Genomic DNA, 18,150 nt, shown 5'->3' on the forward strand with positions numbered 1-18,150 from the left:
ACTAGCTGTGCATATAGCCCATTGACGGTTTGTTGAATTATCTGTTGCTAATTATTCCTTCCTTACCGCACACCTTCCAGTCAGTTAGAATCAAGAATTTCAAGACCATGAATAAGATTTAGGAGAATTTGTAAGTCCTCACTTGTAAACCGCTTTGGACAAAAGTGTCTGCCAAATGAATGAATATCAATACAAATTTAGTGATCACTCATATTTAGTACAAATAATTATAAACAAGTATTGCACTTTTTTGAAGAAATAAGAACAAGGTCCAGCGTTCCGCTCCTGACTGGAGCTTAATATAACTTTATTGCAAAAATACAAGTTTCATTTCTAGCACAGCATTTACAACAAATCCGAATCCATCTGTACTTAAGATCAAAGACTGAATATCTTTACACAATTATATATATATACACACAGCCTTGTTTTTTTGCCATATCTGTTTGTATTTAACTCCGAAAGAAAGGAAGGGAAGGGTAAATAAGTCACAGATCCCTGTTCTGTCATAAATCACGCCAGGGCAGTGTTGCACTGCATATTGGCCAGGCAAAACAAACAAACAATCAAAAAAAGCTTTAGATAAATCGCCGGATGGGAATTCAATGCAGAGGCACTCCAATTCACCGTTAGGTCCTGATTTAGGTAACCATAGTACATGCAAAACTGTTCTGGTGAAATAAAATCAACAGAGCATGTTATTGGTTGAGGTATTTGACATGCTCCAAAATGTATGAAAAAAAAAAAGTTTGGCCCTGTTTCAGAAATATGAGCAGGTAACACTTTCATCTTCATGAAATGGCACATCGCACCATCAAACGCAGCTGACAGCTGACAGATACTTCTCACATTCTCAATGTGTAAGACTAACTAAATGAACCATCTCAGACCACAAGTTTCACTTCAACAGCGTCCGTGAATCTAAAATCAATATAAAAGGCATTCATTCTCGATTGGGGCAAAAAATTGAAATATTTGAGTCCTGTAACTCTTAAATTTAGCACTATTATAATATGAATTATTATATGGCTGGAAACCTAACAAATGGACACAGTCTGGCACCTATTTATGTTGCCTTTCACAAACCAAGGCACTGCAGAATGCTCTGTCTTTCTGTTCACCTACAGTAAGTCTTAAAACAACCATGAAATAGTTGTGCACTTAACAGTTAATGTAAGATATAGTGTATAAATCAAAACGGTAAACTGCTGCTACTGCAAAACCAAAACAATTGAAGAGATCACAACGTGTGTTGGTGCTACTGTCAGGCAGAACAATACTGTACACAAAAATATCAACACAAACGCTAATGAGGTTTCTGAAACTTGACTGTTGGTACACTGGAGGAATCTGATGTACCTCTGATTACTTACTCACACACACACACACACTGACGTTACAGCCCTCTAAATGAAGTAGTTACACACAAACAATGTTTTCCCATAAAAATGGGAGAAGATACGACAGAGGAACGCTTCTAACTTAACACTTCTGAAGTGCACTAAACTTGAGTTAACATAGTTAAATTACAATCACAGAACTAATTAAGGTTAGCTTGGAATGCTAATTGAAAACTAAAGCGTATTTGTGCATATACAGAGCAGACGCTGTATATCAGCAGGCAAAGTTCATCCTTTAGTGTGTTCACGTCAGTTACGATGCGGCGTCCCACGCAGCAAAGTGCTCTTGTTCTTCACAGCTTTTGTGCAGAGGTGGCGAACTCAACTCTGCAACCGAATTAGCAGTGGAATCGTTTACTGTAGGTAAAACGCCATTTAAACGCAGCGGCTGCAATTAAAACATGATCACTCCGCAATCACGTCTGAGCCAAAGCAGCCATGAACGTCATTGTCTTTCACTCTAGCCAAAGCAGCTCCCGAGATCTTGCTGCTTTGTACTGTGTGAAGAGCTTCGGAGAATTGGCAAGGGGTCTTGTGTTTACTTCCAAGTCAGAGAATGAGTGCGCTGAAGGATGCAGGACTCAGCTGGTCATCCTGTAGTGGTTCATATGGGCTCTGCAGGCTTGGCAGTAGCTTCTAGTGGGTTCAGCCGGGTTCTGTTTGCACAGCCCGCAGATATAGACAGGATGGCCACGGGACGTCCCTCCACGGGGATCTGTCCTGGGGAAGACGTGAGTGTCCCTAGCAGCCCTCCAGTCTCTCTCAGGGGGGACATCGAGGCGGAGGGGTTGAGTTGGCGGCTCTGAGTGCGGGTGATGATGGCTGGAGTGATGCGGGATTGGTGCTGTTGATGAAGAGTGTTGATGGGGTTGCCTGTAAAATCCATCCATCGTCCTACTTGGTGCTGTAATGCGGTGAGGGTGGGAAAGTGTGGCGTAGGCTGTGTCTGAGTAGTTTCGAGGTAAGGATCCTGGCCTCATTTGGTGCACTTGGGGCCCAGACGAAACTGATCTACGAGGCGCCCGAGGAAGGGTGCCGTAGCTCAATGCGACGTTGTGATAGTTTTCGCGGGAGAATGCTTCACCCCGGTCAAGCACAGCCAGAAACTTGTTGGTCTTTTGGCAGTCTCCTGGAGAGAGGATTGAATAAGATTTTAATAGTTGTTTTGACGGTGTAACAGTGCATGCAGGCTAGGGCTGCACAATTAATCCAAATTAAACTGAAAATACAAAACGACCAAGTGTGATTTATTTAATACACTGTGTGTTTCAGAGTGGGAAGCAGTACTGTGTTTTACTAGAGCCGAGTTCAGACTGCATGATTTTAGCCCTGATTTCAGCCTTGACTTAGTTTGCGAACCGAGACAAAGTTGTCAGCGATTCTGCTATTGTAAAGTCATGCAGTGTGAAACCCCCTGTCACCGATCCATCCTGCAGAGTAAACACAGCAGCGACAAAATGCTACCCCAGATAGTCATGCAGCGTGAAAACATGTGTGATGAAAATCATGCAGTCTGAACTCAGCTTAAGGTACGGGTATATTTACTATTTTAATCATTCTGGGTGGGAAATTCTATTCATGTTAACAGGAATTTGGCAAGATTTCCACATGCAGATTTCAATTTGGGTTAAGCAGAGGATGTTCATTTGTAAAACTGACCAACAGAAAGCTGGTTAGTTTGATAAAGTGACTGTTGTGATTTTAATACATCTACATGAATAACAACGTACAATAAATATTTAGCTAAATAAGGAATTCTCTTGATTTTGGCATGTGTTTTAACTCTTTGGATCATTTAAATTTTACATATCGAGGCAGAGGGATGAGGTCAATATTATTAATATAATATTATGAGGGTATTGCGCATATATATTTAAAAATCCTACTGACCCCAAATTTTTGACACTACCAGTCAAAAGTTTGGGGTCAGTAGGATTTTTAAATATTTTAAAATAAGCTTATCCTGCTCACCAAGGCTGCATTTATTTAATCAAAAATACAGTACAAATTATAAAATTGTGAAATAGTCGCAGTCAATAGTTATTGCGCTATAAAATAACTGTTAAAAGTAGTTTATCATTTGATTGAATCATTTATTCCAGTGATTTTAAAGATGAATTTCCAGATTCATTATTTCATTCTTCATCGCACGATACTTCAGAAATCACTTTATTATTAATTATTATTATTATTAATATTATTAATGGTAATAGTAATAAAAGCAAGAATGACTGGAGTAACAATTTCATTTAAAACTACATATAATAAGAAAGCAGTAATTTAACATTTTTATAAAGGTTTAACAATTAACAATTTCTTTAAATTTAATGAATGTCGCCTTGATGAACAGAATAATTCTTGAAAAATCCCATGAAAAATCAAAAACTGACCCCAAACTTTTGACCGGTAGTGTGTTTACATATAGAATTATTAAACTATCAAAACTATTAGCCCTCCTGTGTATTTATTTTTCAAATATTTTCCAAGTGCTGTATAATGTAGAGATGATTTATTGTTGATGTTTATGGTATGATAGAGATGATGGTCTTTACCATGTAGACAGTACATAATATTTTACTAGCTATTTTGCAAGATACCAGTATTCAGCTTAAAATGCAATCTAAAGGCTTAACTGGGTTCTTAAGTTAAGTAGGCAAGTTAGGATAATTATGCAAGTTAGTCATCATTGGACAACTTAAAATTAAAAAAAAAAGAAAGAAATCTGCTTTTATTTCAGGCAAACTAATGGAAATGCGACTTTTTCCAGAAAAAAAAAATTATATTAAACAGTGAAAAGTTCCTCTGTTAAACATCACTTGAAAAAAAAATTGAAAATCTTTAAAACAAATGATTTAGTAATGCATTTAGTAAAATATTTAGTTCCTTTTGTTTTTAATCTGACCAAAATCATATTGGTGCTTCTGTGATAATCTTGTAACGAAAACAAACACTCCTGTGTGAAAATAAAATGACTAAATCTGTTATATAATAATACATGGCAACTGCTCTCTCTCTCTGCCAAACGCAGATTTAAGAGTTTAATAAACATATGAATCGTGGTCATTCAGAAATAAGATTATGTAGATGCATAAATTGAGATTGCTATCTTTTAACGATTAATTGTGCAGCTCTAATGAAACTCAAGATTTAATTTCATTATCCTCTGTCTCAACAAATCGTTAAAGCATTAAACTGATGGAGAGCAAAACCAGAAGAACAAAAACACGGCAGAGAAAGGTTGAACTGCGACTGGGGTGTGATGGTTACCTGTTTGTCCATGAGAGGGCCTCAGTGTCTGCTGGTGCAGGTGTGAGGATGGAGGGACGGGGTGAGGACGGTGGCTCGAGTGAAGGTATTGGGGCGGTGGTTCGTGAGGGAACATTGGAGGATTGTGGGAGGGAAGTGGTAAAACATGCAGGGATGTGCTGGAGCGATGTGCGGGAAGTTGCACGTTCACATGCTTGGACATCCTGGAGACATGAGGGTCCTTTATGACAGAAATAAAAAAAGAGGAACGAAAGGAATGAGACATGAGGAGATGTGAAAACAAGACGAGTTCCCATCAGCAATATGACAGTGATGGAAATCATACAAAAAAAATTGTAACCAAAGAAGAGATGGACAAGTGGACTTTTAAATTGTAGAAAATGTCTAAATTAAAAACAACAACAATCTCCCTACCCTACTCCCCACCCCCCCACCCCCTCTCCAACTTCGCTTCCTGTCCTAAATACTGTCATATCTAATAAAGGCAAAATGGCCAAAAAATAAATCTTTAAAAACAACAACAAAAACATCTTAAAGGAACACTCCCCTTTTTTTGAAATTAGCCATTTACAATAGCTCTAGAGTTAAACAGCTGAGTTTTACCATTTTGTTAATCCATTCAGCTAGATCTGGCAGGACCTCTTTTAGCTTAGCAATAATCATTGAATCAGATTCGACAATTAGAATCTCATTCAAAAGAAGTCAAGCTTAAAATGGGAAAATTATCTAAACACTTTTTTGAAATATTTGAGTGAGATGCTAATGGTCTAATCTGATTCAATGGCTATGTTTACATGGACATCAGTAACCAAATTACTTGCCTTAATCTAATTAAGACAATAATATGATTAATGTGTTTACATGAGATGCTTTTTGTTCCTTTCATGATCCCATTTTACATGTTAAAGCACATAGATCGATTAACGTCATTGCGTCACACCAGGCTATCTACATTTCCTCCAGAGTTTCATGTAATTTCAGCTGTTTCATTTTTAATTTGTCGACTTTAACTGCAGTTTGGCACTTTCACTCAGGAACACTTCATGCATGCCCCCCGTGACAAACGAGATACTGGATGCAACTATGAACTGCTAAAAGAGTGTTGTTTTAATGGAAGTTCCTACCACATGCTGAATAGAAGAAAAAAAAAACTCTGCGTTTCACGATACAGGTGTCTGTGGTGTGCACTGACTCGGTAGGTGCAAAGAATAGTGTCAAACAGCCGTGTGTGTGTGTGGACTATCCTGTCATAAAATGCGAAAAGTTCTACATGTTGGTAATAGTTTGATTGCGGTGTTTACATATCTTCACTGCACTTCAATAATGCCACTCAATCCACATTCTCCACATGTCTTAATTCGATTTCTCTTTAGTTCCATATGACCTTAATCGGATTAAATTAATCAAAAATCACTGTTTACATGGTAGACTCTTAATTAGAGTACTGTCTTAATTGCATTAAAATCAGAATATTGGTGTCCAAGTAAAGTAATGTAATGTAATGTGTATTTATATAGCGCATTTATTATATATGGCCATACACCCAAATCGCTTCACAATCATGAGGGTGGCCTCTCTACACCACCACCATTGCGCAGCATCCACTTGGATGGTGCGATGGCTGCCACAGGACAACAGCGCCACTGCGCTCACCACACACCAGCTGTTGGTGGAGTGGAGAGACAGTGATAGAGCCAATTCAGTGGATGGGGATGATTGGGAGGCCATGATTGTAAGGGCCGATTTAGGGACACCCTTACTCTTTACGAGAAGTGCCATGGGATTTTAAAATCACCACGGAGAGTCAGGACCTCGATTTATCATCTCATCTGAAAGATGGATGTGGATCCGAAAGTGTCCATGTAAACGTACTCAATGATTTATGCTAAGCTAAGAGCTCCCACCAGACCTGTAGATCGGCTGAATGCATTTAAAAAAATGGTCAAACTCAACTGTTTAACTCTTTGAGAGTTGTAAAATTAGCCTATTTAAAAAAAGTGCATGTTCCTTTACACAATAAAACGGTGGTTCTCAAACTGGATACCCAGACAACTGGTGTTCAATAAAGAATTCCAATTAGTGTGTGTATATGACTAATTATATAAAAGAAAACAAAGCAACTAAATAAACTTAAATAATAATACGACAAAAAGTAGGGATGTCCAGATCCGATCACATGATCGGAAATCTGGCCTGATCATGCGGTTTCAGACTCGATCAGAATCGGATATTACATCTCGATCAGGACTATACATATATATACATACATATACATGTATATGTATATATACAGTTGAAGCCAGAATTATTAGCCCACTTTGATTTTTATTTTCTTTTTTTTTAAATATTTCCCAAATGATGTCTAACAGAGCAAGGAAATTTTTACAGTATGTCTGATAATATTTTTCCTTCAGGAGAAAATCTTATTTGTTTTATTTCCGCTAGAATAAAATCAGGTTTCAATTTTTAACAGTAACTTCCCTAATTACCCTAACCTGCTTAGTTAACCTAATTAACCTAGTTAAGCCTTTAAATGTCACTTTAAGCTGTATAGAAGTGTCTTGAAAAATATCTAGTCAAATATTATTTACTGTCATCATGGCAAAGATTAAATAAATCAGTTATTAGAGATGAGTTATTAAAACTATTATGTTTAGAAATGTGTTGAAAAAATCTTCTATCCCTAATAATTCTGACTTTAAATGTATGTATGTATGTATGTATGTATGTATGTATGTATATATATATATATATATATATATATATATATATATATATATATATATATATATATATATATATATATATATATATATATATATATATATATTCTCAATATTTTAACACATCAATAGTTATGCGGTGGCACAGAGTTAGACCTCTTTTTTGACTTCACACAGAAACAGCAATGCATGCGGCATGACATCACTTTGTTGCATAGACGCTATTGGTCAAATAACAGCAAATTAGAACATGGAAGCAGCTTGAAACAGAAAGCGCGAGTATGCGGTCTGGAAGTATTATAAAGTTGAAGACGACAACATTGCTATAGCAAACTGTATGTAAATTTGGGATTGTCTGCTGGGCATTTTAAGTTGAGGTGCTGTTTGTTTTTATATATTTGTTTTTTTTTTACTGTTGCACTAAAGTCCCAAAGTGAAGAATTGATGTTATTTATTACTTGATTGTTCAGGCTACCTCATAGAAGTGCTCTGTTTGTTAACAGGGTTGTTAAATGTTAAAATAAGGTGAATTAAATAAAAAAATAAGGACCATCCTGAATCTGTTTTTTTGCTCTCCTTCGTTCTTTATTTATGTGTTATAGAAGTATCAGATTGGGTTTCGGTATCGGGACATCCCTAATAAAAAGCAGTTTTGCAGCTGAAGCGATGTGTCATAAATAAGCCACTGCTCTATGTGTTGTACTCACTGCTTTAACACTAGGTGGCAGTATTTCTCTATCGAAATGATTTCACCACCATTTAAAGATGCACTTGCTAAACCCATGACGTAATAGTTAATATCTACTGAGAACAAGCTAATTTTGCTGCAGATGAAATGACGCTAATGTTCAGTATTTTGAGAGCATAATATGAGGCTTGAGTGTTTGAGCAAGTGAGACACCCACAAAGCTGCGAGATGGGGGTACGTCAGTCCGTCCTCCAACAACAGTCCCACTGAGGCTCCGAGCAATTCGTCGCAGGTTCTCAGCACTATATGATTCATCCTCACCCAGTGGTTCATTATAGGCTGCAGCAGAAACAGGCTGCGCACAAACACACACACACAAAATGGAGTTAGCATTTTACATCCTTATTAAAGCATGCAAATTCTTCAGCTTGTCTGATGACAATTATATACATTTCTAATACACACAGTAATACTATATAAAGCACTGAGGTAATGCAGGTGTTCAGGCTGACCTTCTGAAGTGGTTTAGTGCTGTACGCTGGCGTCCTGTAGGCACTCCTCTCAATCTCTGCTGTGGGGGTTTTGGAGCGGCCAAGATTGGCAGAGGATCCAGCGCTGTGCTTACGAGAAACAGCAGGACCTACAAAAAACATTACATTTATACAACCTGTACAACCATTATTTTTAAATAAATTATATTATATTATTAATAATATTCCCATTAGTTAATATTAGTTAAATACAATTTCATGTATAACACATCAACTATATGAAATCATAGTTTATTTAAAAATTCAGATATTCAGATATATCAGATTTCTTTACTTCACTTTTCTCATTCCTTATATAATTATTCAATTATATCACTGACATGAAAAACATTGTGTATATATAGCCATGGGACAATAACCGTTTTCAAAGTTTACCACGATTTGGAAAAGTCAAGGTTTTAAAACCGCCAAAGTTTTCTGCTATAATGTTCCTACGCTACATTTAAGTTGTTTGTTTTTTATTTTACTTTTTTTGTTTTGTTTTATTTTTTGGCCAACAGTATCCAAAAAAGATATCTAAAGAAGCCGTTTTACCAAGTATATACTTTCATATACATTCAATTACTTTTCATTTTTTGCATTTGCTTGCTATGTTTATGTTGTGATTACATTTCCTATTTATTTTTAAAATTTAGGATTTTTAGCCTTTTCAATAATTATATTGTGTTCTTTATGAACTATATTAGTATATCTATATTAGTTATTTTCAAAATACCTTATTATTACTTAATTGCATATTTACATTATTATTATTATTTTTGCAGATCACGGACCTTTGCAAAAGTTTCAACAAACATTGTAACTGTTAATATTATACAGAGTTCGCACTTTAAGCCAAAAATAAAAAAACTGAATTTAGCTGACAGCTAATGAAAAAATAAGCTGCAGTTGTGCTTATACATCAATAATATTAAAATACGGTAATATTTTAAAACAGGAATATTTTAATATTCAATTGATCTTAGCATGAATAATATTTTGCATGACTTTAGTAGCCGCGATGAGAACCGCAATGGAAAATTTAACTTAGATCAAAAAAACAAACAAACAAAGAAGCCAGCAAAAAGAAAATGGTTTTGACTTTTGCATGTCTGTGAGAAAAAAAACATGATATAACAAAAAATAAGGTATAGAAAACTTACATTTTAATAAATGGAAACAAAAATTTACAGTAACCAACAAGAATCCATGATATTCCATGACCTGGACAAAAAAAATCCCTGAATTTCAATGTCTGGAACAAAAAATTCCATGATACTGCAGAAATTCCATGACCTGTGGGAAAAAAAAGTTATTTCTATAAAGACAAAAAAAAAATCACCTGATCTGTTGGCAAGCTGAGGGCTGGTTCCCCGTGTGGCTCTAGGCATGCTGGGAGCCTTCAAGCTGGCCTGATAGAGTGAGTCCAGCTCCGAAAGCTCTTCACAGGGCGAGCCACGTCCCGACGGCGCACACTTCTGGGAATTATAATATCGATTGACATTCTCTGCCCATCGTTCCACAGGCATGGGGCCCGCTGGACGCTGCTCCAGTGCTGGTGAAGACAGGAACGGAGGACAGGGGGACGATGGGGAGCTGAGGTCTACTGGAGAATACTTAGAAGAGTCCAGCGCGGTGGGACGACTATCAGGACGCTCCAGACTGCGACAGGACCAATTACGTGAGGGAACCGGGAGTGATTTTTGACAGGCATGGGATGCTTGGGATAGGCCATGGAGAGACTGAGGACGATGGGGATTCTGGAGACCTTCTTCAGAGTGATCAGAGGTGGAAGGTGTGAGACGGGCACTGAAATGAGCAGGAGTATTGAGCGAAACGGAGGACTTCAGAGGAGCCTCACAGCCATTCGCTGCAATCACAGGCACAGTGGCAGGACTGCGTTTACTAGCAGTTTGTACAAGAGAGTTTGTGTTAGTTACAGGATCTCTGGGACCCCGATCATTTTCTGTCACTTTAAGAGGACTGGGGTGGTCCCCTGCATTGTCCTTCTGGGAACATGTATCTGTATGGTAAGAGGGGTAAGGAGGGCCTGGGGCTTCAGAAATCGGTTTACTTTTAGACTGAGGTTTCATGTGGAGAGGTGACGGTGGTCTTAATGCATCTTCTGAAATGGCCTTCTCATCCTCTTCTTTAACATTTGTCAGAAGTATTTGGACCGGGACAGACTGTTCACTGAAACAGGAAGATGAAAAACAGCAATGAGTTCCTGCTAATAATCTAACCGAGTAACTTGAATCAGTTCTTGTTGATGTCATGCAGTACTTGTTTCAGCCTCTCTAGAGGTGACACTATTACCTGTGCAGCTCTTTGCAGAATGGTTTCTTAATCTAACCTGACTTGCAACAGTATTGATCATAATTTTTAAAGCACATTGCATGTTTCCTCTTCCAGTGTGCAGGCCTCCTGGAGCACACACACACAAACTCGCATACATATACACAACTGCAGGCAGCAGGTACCTGAGGGGCTGTTTCTGCTCCTTCTCTTCCTCCTGTTGCTTCTGCTGCATGCGTTGCTGCAGACCTCGTGCTCTCCTCATGCATTTTTGCATCCTGCCCTGAGCGTTAGCGCTGTTCTCATGCAAGGTATGCCTGAGTTTAGCTACAACGCAAACAAAACAAAACAAAAAAAAGGCCAAAGAAAAATGAAACAGATGCAGAACATAAAAAAAGTCATGGGGCGCATGCAAACACACGTTACAAAGAACCAAAATGAGGTTTGACTGAATTATGAGGTGAGGGTTGAGGGGAGGATCACACAAAAAGGGAAGATGGGGAATCTAGTAAAAATCCTGACGCACATGTTAAATAGTCTGAAGCACAAAATGATTAAATTATAATGACGCTGACTTAAAACAAAATGAGTTGTAGTTCAGCCAACAAACTTAAAGAAACACAAAAAGCCTAACGACACATCTAAGTCAAAATAATTATAAATGATTACAGGATACGAGAATACTTTGAGCTGCATTCTACCCAATCTTACAGAGGCTTTAGAAACCAGGTAGGGGAGTGAGGTGCAGGTAACACGCAGGAACCAGGCCATGGAAAGTGCCAAGTGTGTGGGAATGTGTGTGTGTGCGTTTGTGCATGTGGTCACCCCATAAGTGATAAACCTCAAGGTATGACATACAGGAAAGACAGACAGACGTAAAATGACATTGGAAAGTAAGACAGAAAGACACAGACAGCATTTTTTATTGACAGCAATAAAAATCAATAGTGCTGGCCCTGAGGCCTCTTAAATATATGGCTAGGAGCTATAATCTCACTCTGGTGTAATAAGTAACTTTGCTGCAGTACCATGGCTGCAGCAGGGGCAATGATATTATGCAGCAACTGAAAATCTTGCCCTTGTGATGTTTGTAAGAGACGATTCAGAACTATTTTCAGGCAATGTTTCATTTTCCGTCAGTCTTAGTACAAAATGTAACTAGAGGAGTCAACCTTTAAACAGGAAAATGAGCAAAACCGCTACAATACAATGATCTATGCTAAGCTAAGCTAAAAGTGCTTCCATCAGACCCAGAAATCACCTACAATGATCTATGCTAAGCTAAGCTAAAAGTGCTCCCATCAGACCCAGACATCGGCTACAAGGATCTATGATAAGCTAAGCTAAAAGTGCTCCCACCAGACCCAGGAATCGGCTACAAGGATCTATGCTAAGCTAAGCTAAAAGTGCTCCCATCAGACCCAGACATCGGCTACAAGGATCTATGCTAAGCTAAGCTAAAAGTAATCCCACCAGATCCAGAATTCAGCTACAATTATCTATGCTAAGCTAAGCTAAAAGTTAGAGCTGTGCAATTCATCGAAAATTCTGTTTCGATTTTGGCTTCTAACAATTATGAAAAAACACATTTGTTGCTCCGCAAAGCTCAGTTTCATGTGAAAATGACTAAAAGCATGTACTGTAATGTAACTTTTGCAGCACGGGATGCGCACTGTTCATTGATGTACACTCGAATCCTTCATGTTTTTAAAAGCACGAAAGAGATCGCTTGTGTGTGCGCTCAGCCTCAGAGACGAGCAGAGCACCCATCTAAAGTCATCTTAATGTGAGCACTTTAATGATCAAATAGGTGTCAAAACAAGGTGTTTAGTGACTATTCATATTAACCCTAATTTGTGTAATAAATAAACGAGTTGAGAATCAAAAGATAAACCATTAATCAAAACTGCACTGCTCTTAAAGTGACAGCGCAATATTCCTGCTGCCGACTGTTTTTATTATTAATCAAACAAATAGACAAAATCACTCACTGCTCTTGACTGAAGGACTTTTGTGGCTATTATTAAAGTTTATTTTCTATGCTTCAAGCACAGTTTGTTTTATTTTTTATTTTATTGTAGTTATTTCCCTTTCCTTATTAACAGTGAGGAAAATAACTGCCATGCTAACTATCTTTGCCATGATGATATTTTACACATAATATTTTACTTGATATTTTTCAAGATACAACCATTCAGCTTAAAGTGCAATTTAAAGGCTTAATTAGGGTAATTAGGCAAGCCATTGTATAACAGTAGTTTTTTTCTGTAGACAATCAAAAAAAAATTATTGCTTAAGGGGGCTAAAATAGGTTTCAAAATATTTAAACCTGCTTTTATTCTAGCCAAAATAAAACAAATAAGCCTATCTCCAGAAGATTTAGGATCTAAGATTATATATTATAGGAAATACAGTGTTTTTTGCTTTTGGGAAATATTTACAAAAAAAAAAACTCAATTTCACAGGAGGGCTAATAATTTTGACTTCAATTGATTATTGTTTTGAATAATCGTGATTACAATTATGACTTTTCCCATAATCGAACAGCCCTTCTAAAAGTGCTCCCGCCAGATTTGAAAATTGGCTTGATGGATTAAAAATAGTAGACTTCAACTGTAGGCGAGTTGCAAACAAGTTTCTTTAATAAGGAAGGTCATTGCAGTTCTAAAACTCTTCAAAGTTTTTAAATATTTGCTGAAGCAGTTTTTAGGTAGACTGAATGATTGGAGATAGCCGACATACATCTGCTATCTTCACTGGAAGGTCCAGTCATGCATGACATTTTGATGAAACATTATGGGGTCAAAATTGTTTTTAAAATTGTAACGTATGCATGGATGAACTGTTCACAATAAGATCTATTACGTGCACTTAAAAAAGCAGTTGGGTGAATTTCATGCCATCTTTATTTTAATGAGCCTGCCACAAAAAGAGCACTCATGCTTCATCTTTCATGAGCTCTTTGTTAGCGAATTCAATTTAAATACAAGCTCCTTATTTGACTAGTTTTTGTAGAGTTATTGCTTTATGATGATTAAAAACATAATTTTTAATTATACAAACATGTTTCAAGTGGCCCTTTAGAACAATATTTTAAAAGAAAAAAATTAAGAACATGGACAAAATACAAAGTATACTTAACTTTATTCTTGAGATAGAAAAGATGAATAAATAGCTGAATTTTTTTGTGAATTTATGTTAATGATTATGATTCCAGTTATCTAACGCATATTCTAAAGACCAAGCTATAATTTATGAAGCTGCATACTTGTTGAATACCACAGCTTTTAATCCCTAAAATAGTAAACATATTATTATTATTAATATTAATAATAATAATAATAATAATAATAATAATAATAATAATAATACTAATAATATCTACATGTACAGTTGAAGTCAGAATTATTAGTCCTGCTTTGATTCTTTTTTAAATATTTCCCAAATGATGTTTAACAGAGCAAGGAAATTTTCACAGTGTGTCTGATAATATTTTTTCCTCTGGAGAAAGTCTTATTTGTTTTATTTCTTTATATTTTTAAAAAAAAACATTTTAAGGTCAAAATTATTTTTTCGATAGTCTACAGAATAAACCATAGTTTTACAATAGCTTGCCTAATTACCCTAACCTGCCTAGTTAACCTAATTAATTTAGTTAAGCCTTTAAATGTCACTTTAAGCTGTATAAAAGCGTCTTGAAAAATATCCAGTAAAATATTATTTACTGTCATCATGGCAAAGATAAAATAAATCAGTTATAAGAAATGAGTTAGTAAAACAATTGTTTAGAAATTTGTTGAAAAAGATCTTTTCTCTGACAAGTTTCCAGTCAGTGCCAGAAATGTTTGATTATTTTCACAAAATGTTCACAGTCAAGAATATTTTGTTGAATCAATATTGAAATTAAATACTATACATAAAAATGAAAATGTGGGAACTTCATTCAACAGAACTAGGTAGTTTTAATTTATGTGGTGTTGATTGTTTGATGATCATTTGTTATGTTATCATGGTTGTTATATTTGCTGTCAAAATCACTGACAATGTCTGGCAGTGGTCGGGAAAGTTTTATTAACTGTATTTAAATTTAAAAAGGCATTTTTTGCCCCATGCTTGTTTTTTTGACACTTTTATTCCTTTTTTCATTCAACTGACAGATGGTGAACATTTATCAGGGGACATGATTATTGGCCCAGCGGATCTTAAAATGTTCATATCCCATGTTCTAATCGCCAACATTGGAAATATTGAAAAACTAGTACATCATACATTATAGGCTAAATTCATTAAGGCTTGATTCAATCACATCACTTCAGAGGGTCTGCTAGTTGGTTTCTATGGTTACAGTTAAACCGGCATGTCCCATTATAAACTCACGGCTAAAATTTGATCAGAAAAAGCAGACATTTAAATAACGAACCTACTATTGTGTGTAGACAGATTGAAAAACATGGCAAATCTGATGTGATACAAGCCTTGCATTTTTGAACAAACACACTCAAAGACAGAGATGTAAAGACACATAAACACAAGGTAATAGTGATAGCAGGATCAGGCTGAGGGCAGGATTACTTACACATTGCTTCGTTTACCACAGACAGAGCGGCGGCCACCTCTCCTGCCTGTTCCAGCCTCAGAGACTGATCTAACAGAGACTCTGCCTCCAACACACAGCGCTCAAAGCCTTCCCCTTTCCCTGCAGGTGACAAACAGCACAGCAGAGCGCTTTCAGCAGGGAAACCAGCACACCTGCATCTCTCGTACACACTCACACACTCCACACACACATGCAGTCCCAAGCCCCAAAGGTTTAGCCACAGCAGAAACTCAAGAAATGCATCCGGAGGCAGATCCGCTCCCTTCACCCTTGCGCTGCAGGCTCATGCCTTACCTTGATTCTGGAGCTCATCCAGATCCATGAACTTGCTGGGTCTGGGATTGAAGCCCATGGCTGCCTCTTTCTCCTTTTCCTTTCGTCTCTGCAACTCTTGCTCTCTAGCCCGGCGAGCCACTTCCTCCTGAAGCTCGTCCAGTTCACTGCGGCCCTCACCTGCTGCTTGTGAACACAAACAACAGAATATTACGGTTATTAACAGTCTTTCATGATTTATTGCTGCATTTACACTATCAACCAATTCTACTTTTTCATTTTCAACCAGAACACAGATTAGATTATCTTGTTGCATGAAAGCAAACAACATGAAATGAAAGAATATCAGAACTTATTTTTGGCAACAAACATTCATACTTGCAGTGTTGAGTAATATTAACTTGAATATTTTGTCAAACTTTAATAAAGCTGAATCAAAATAAAACTAATATTAGACCAATAGAAAAGAATTGTTACTTTTGTGGTTACTAAATTAAACAAAGTACTAAAATGACTGATTATGCTGCTTAAAATGATAAAAGCACATGTCTTCAAAAAATCTAATAAATAAATAATAATTAAAATTCTAATAAAATATGCAATTTCATAATAACATAACTACTATATTGGGTTTGTTGTAATATATATAATATTACAACACTTTTAAATGTTGTAATACATGAGCGATATCCCACTAGTGACAATATACAGCCATATGGCACTGCTACTTGTGTGATATTGCATTTAAACAACAGTTCGACAGCATAATCGTGTATATAAAATAGAAAATCAAACAGAGTGTCTGAAAATCCATTTGTATGAGGAACTACTTTCTTCCACCATTCAGTCACGTCTGCAGCTGATGTCAGAACAGCAGAAACTTCACAAACGTCACTTTAGAGCTAGCATTTGAATGATTCTCTAGAGTAATGTCTAAAGTGATGATAAAACAGGTGATTTTGCTCACATTTTAAGATTGTAAGGCTAACGGCATGAAATGTCATCAGTCTAGAGACATTTCCCAGCATTTCTGTTGCAATTGCGATTTCACAATAATTAACCCCGAAAAAGGCGAAACAACACAAACACTACCAGAATATTGTTGTGTTTGCGATAAGGAAAAACGCTAACACATGCAGGCATTTCTTTCTTTCTGTTTGCTAAACTAGTCTGCAGTAACGAAAACAGGAGACTGACTAGTAGGGCCAGACGGAATCTGCGGACGTTTTTGCTATTTCTGCTGAGAATTTTGGTAAAAATCTGCGGATTTCTGTGGAATTATTTTGGGAGTATCATAACTAAAACCTTAATATGTGAAATAAAAAATAATATCTTTTTAACTTTTATTTAATGTTTAAAATGCAAATCCAATTAGATTCACTCTATTTGGTAAACAAAGCAAGTCTCTCATATAATACATCTACTAAAAGACAGAAAATATTACTTTACAGACTGTATTGTACATAAATCAGATGAATATTTTCATATTAGTCAATAATATTCCTGTAAATAATTTAAAAACTGAATAAATATAGGTTTACACACATTTACTCAAGTAAATAAACAGAATTAATGATGGGCTACAAATCTGCTGAAAATCTGCGGAATTCTGCATGTGCAGATTCCGTGTGGGCTTACTGATTAGAAACAAACAGATGGCCAACCATAAAGTAACTCAGGCTTATACAAAGAGTGGCCAACACAAAATACATACATTGCTGATATGCGAGTCCCATCTTACACTCAATACATTACAATTGCTATGGTATAAATACAACACTACGACATGCAAAAGAGAGAGATCGACTCAGAAAGTCACTTAACAGTTTAATAATGATTTGATCAGCTGTAGTTAGAAATTACGCTGTTTTTCTCCTCTAAGCGTTTATTATGCGGTCTCTGTCACCATCTTGTGGATGGACAACGTCAACCATCTTCGCTCTGCTCAATGACAGGCTAATGGCTGCCGACGCGCTATAGGCTATCTCCGAAATTATAAATATTTAAAATAGGCACTATCTTTATAAATAAACAATCAGATCAGATCCGAGAACCAAACAGAACTGGTTGTATAAATAATATTACAACACTGATTACATAAAATCCTTGCATTAAATTTTTACTCAGTTGAGACAGAGTCTACCTATCAGTCCCCAAGGTTTCACTAATAATATTAAAACATGCCACCTATCAGACCGAGTACCTATCAGTCCCCAAGGTTTCACTAATAATATTAAAACATGCCACGCAATCATTGTATTGGCATGTCAGTATTCTGGTACATATGCTGATACAAGACTTTTAACTGGAACACATTTCCAAGCAAATGTAAACAGATGGAATATAAAAATATAAAAATATAAAATCTTCCAGCGTA

At 36.5% G+C, this 18,150-nt stretch overlaps 1 protein-coding gene across 6 annotated transcripts in view; it reads right to left on the reverse strand.

Moving 5' to 3' along the window:
- Nucleotides 1-272: 272 nt before the first annotated feature.
- usp54a (ubiquitin specific peptidase 54a) overlaps nucleotides 273-18,150 on the reverse strand; it is an 89,462-nt gene continuing 71,584 nt past the window's right edge. For 3 of the 6 annotated variants that reach the window (XM_056470464.1, XM_056470463.1, XM_056470462.1), the window contains 8 exons: nucleotides 15,795-15,956; nucleotides 15,480-15,599; nucleotides 11,089-11,230; nucleotides 9,951-10,801; nucleotides 8,591-8,718; nucleotides 8,296-8,433; nucleotides 4,668-4,887; nucleotides 273-2,529 (listed from right to left, as the gene is read on the reverse strand). In XM_056470464.1, the coding sequence (XP_056326439.1) occupies nucleotides 1,982-2,529; nucleotides 4,668-4,887; nucleotides 8,296-8,433; nucleotides 8,591-8,718; nucleotides 9,951-10,801; nucleotides 11,089-11,230; nucleotides 15,480-15,599; nucleotides 15,795-15,956 (2,309 nt within the window). In that variant the 3' untranslated portion in view covers nucleotides 273-1,981. Of the gene's footprint in view, nucleotides 2,530-4,667; nucleotides 4,888-8,295; nucleotides 8,434-8,590; nucleotides 8,719-9,950; nucleotides 10,802-11,088; nucleotides 11,231-15,479; nucleotides 15,600-15,794; nucleotides 15,957-18,150 lie in introns of those variants that run through there. The other 3 variants (XM_056470465.1, XM_056470466.1, XM_056470467.1) reach the window with 3 other exon arrangements.

This window comes from Danio aesculapii, chromosome 13, assembly GCF_903798145.1.
Source record: "Danio aesculapii chromosome 13, fDanAes4.1, whole genome shotgun sequence".
In the NCBI taxonomy this organism is placed as follows: domain Eukaryota; kingdom Metazoa; phylum Chordata; class Actinopteri; order Cypriniformes; family Danionidae; genus Danio; species Danio aesculapii.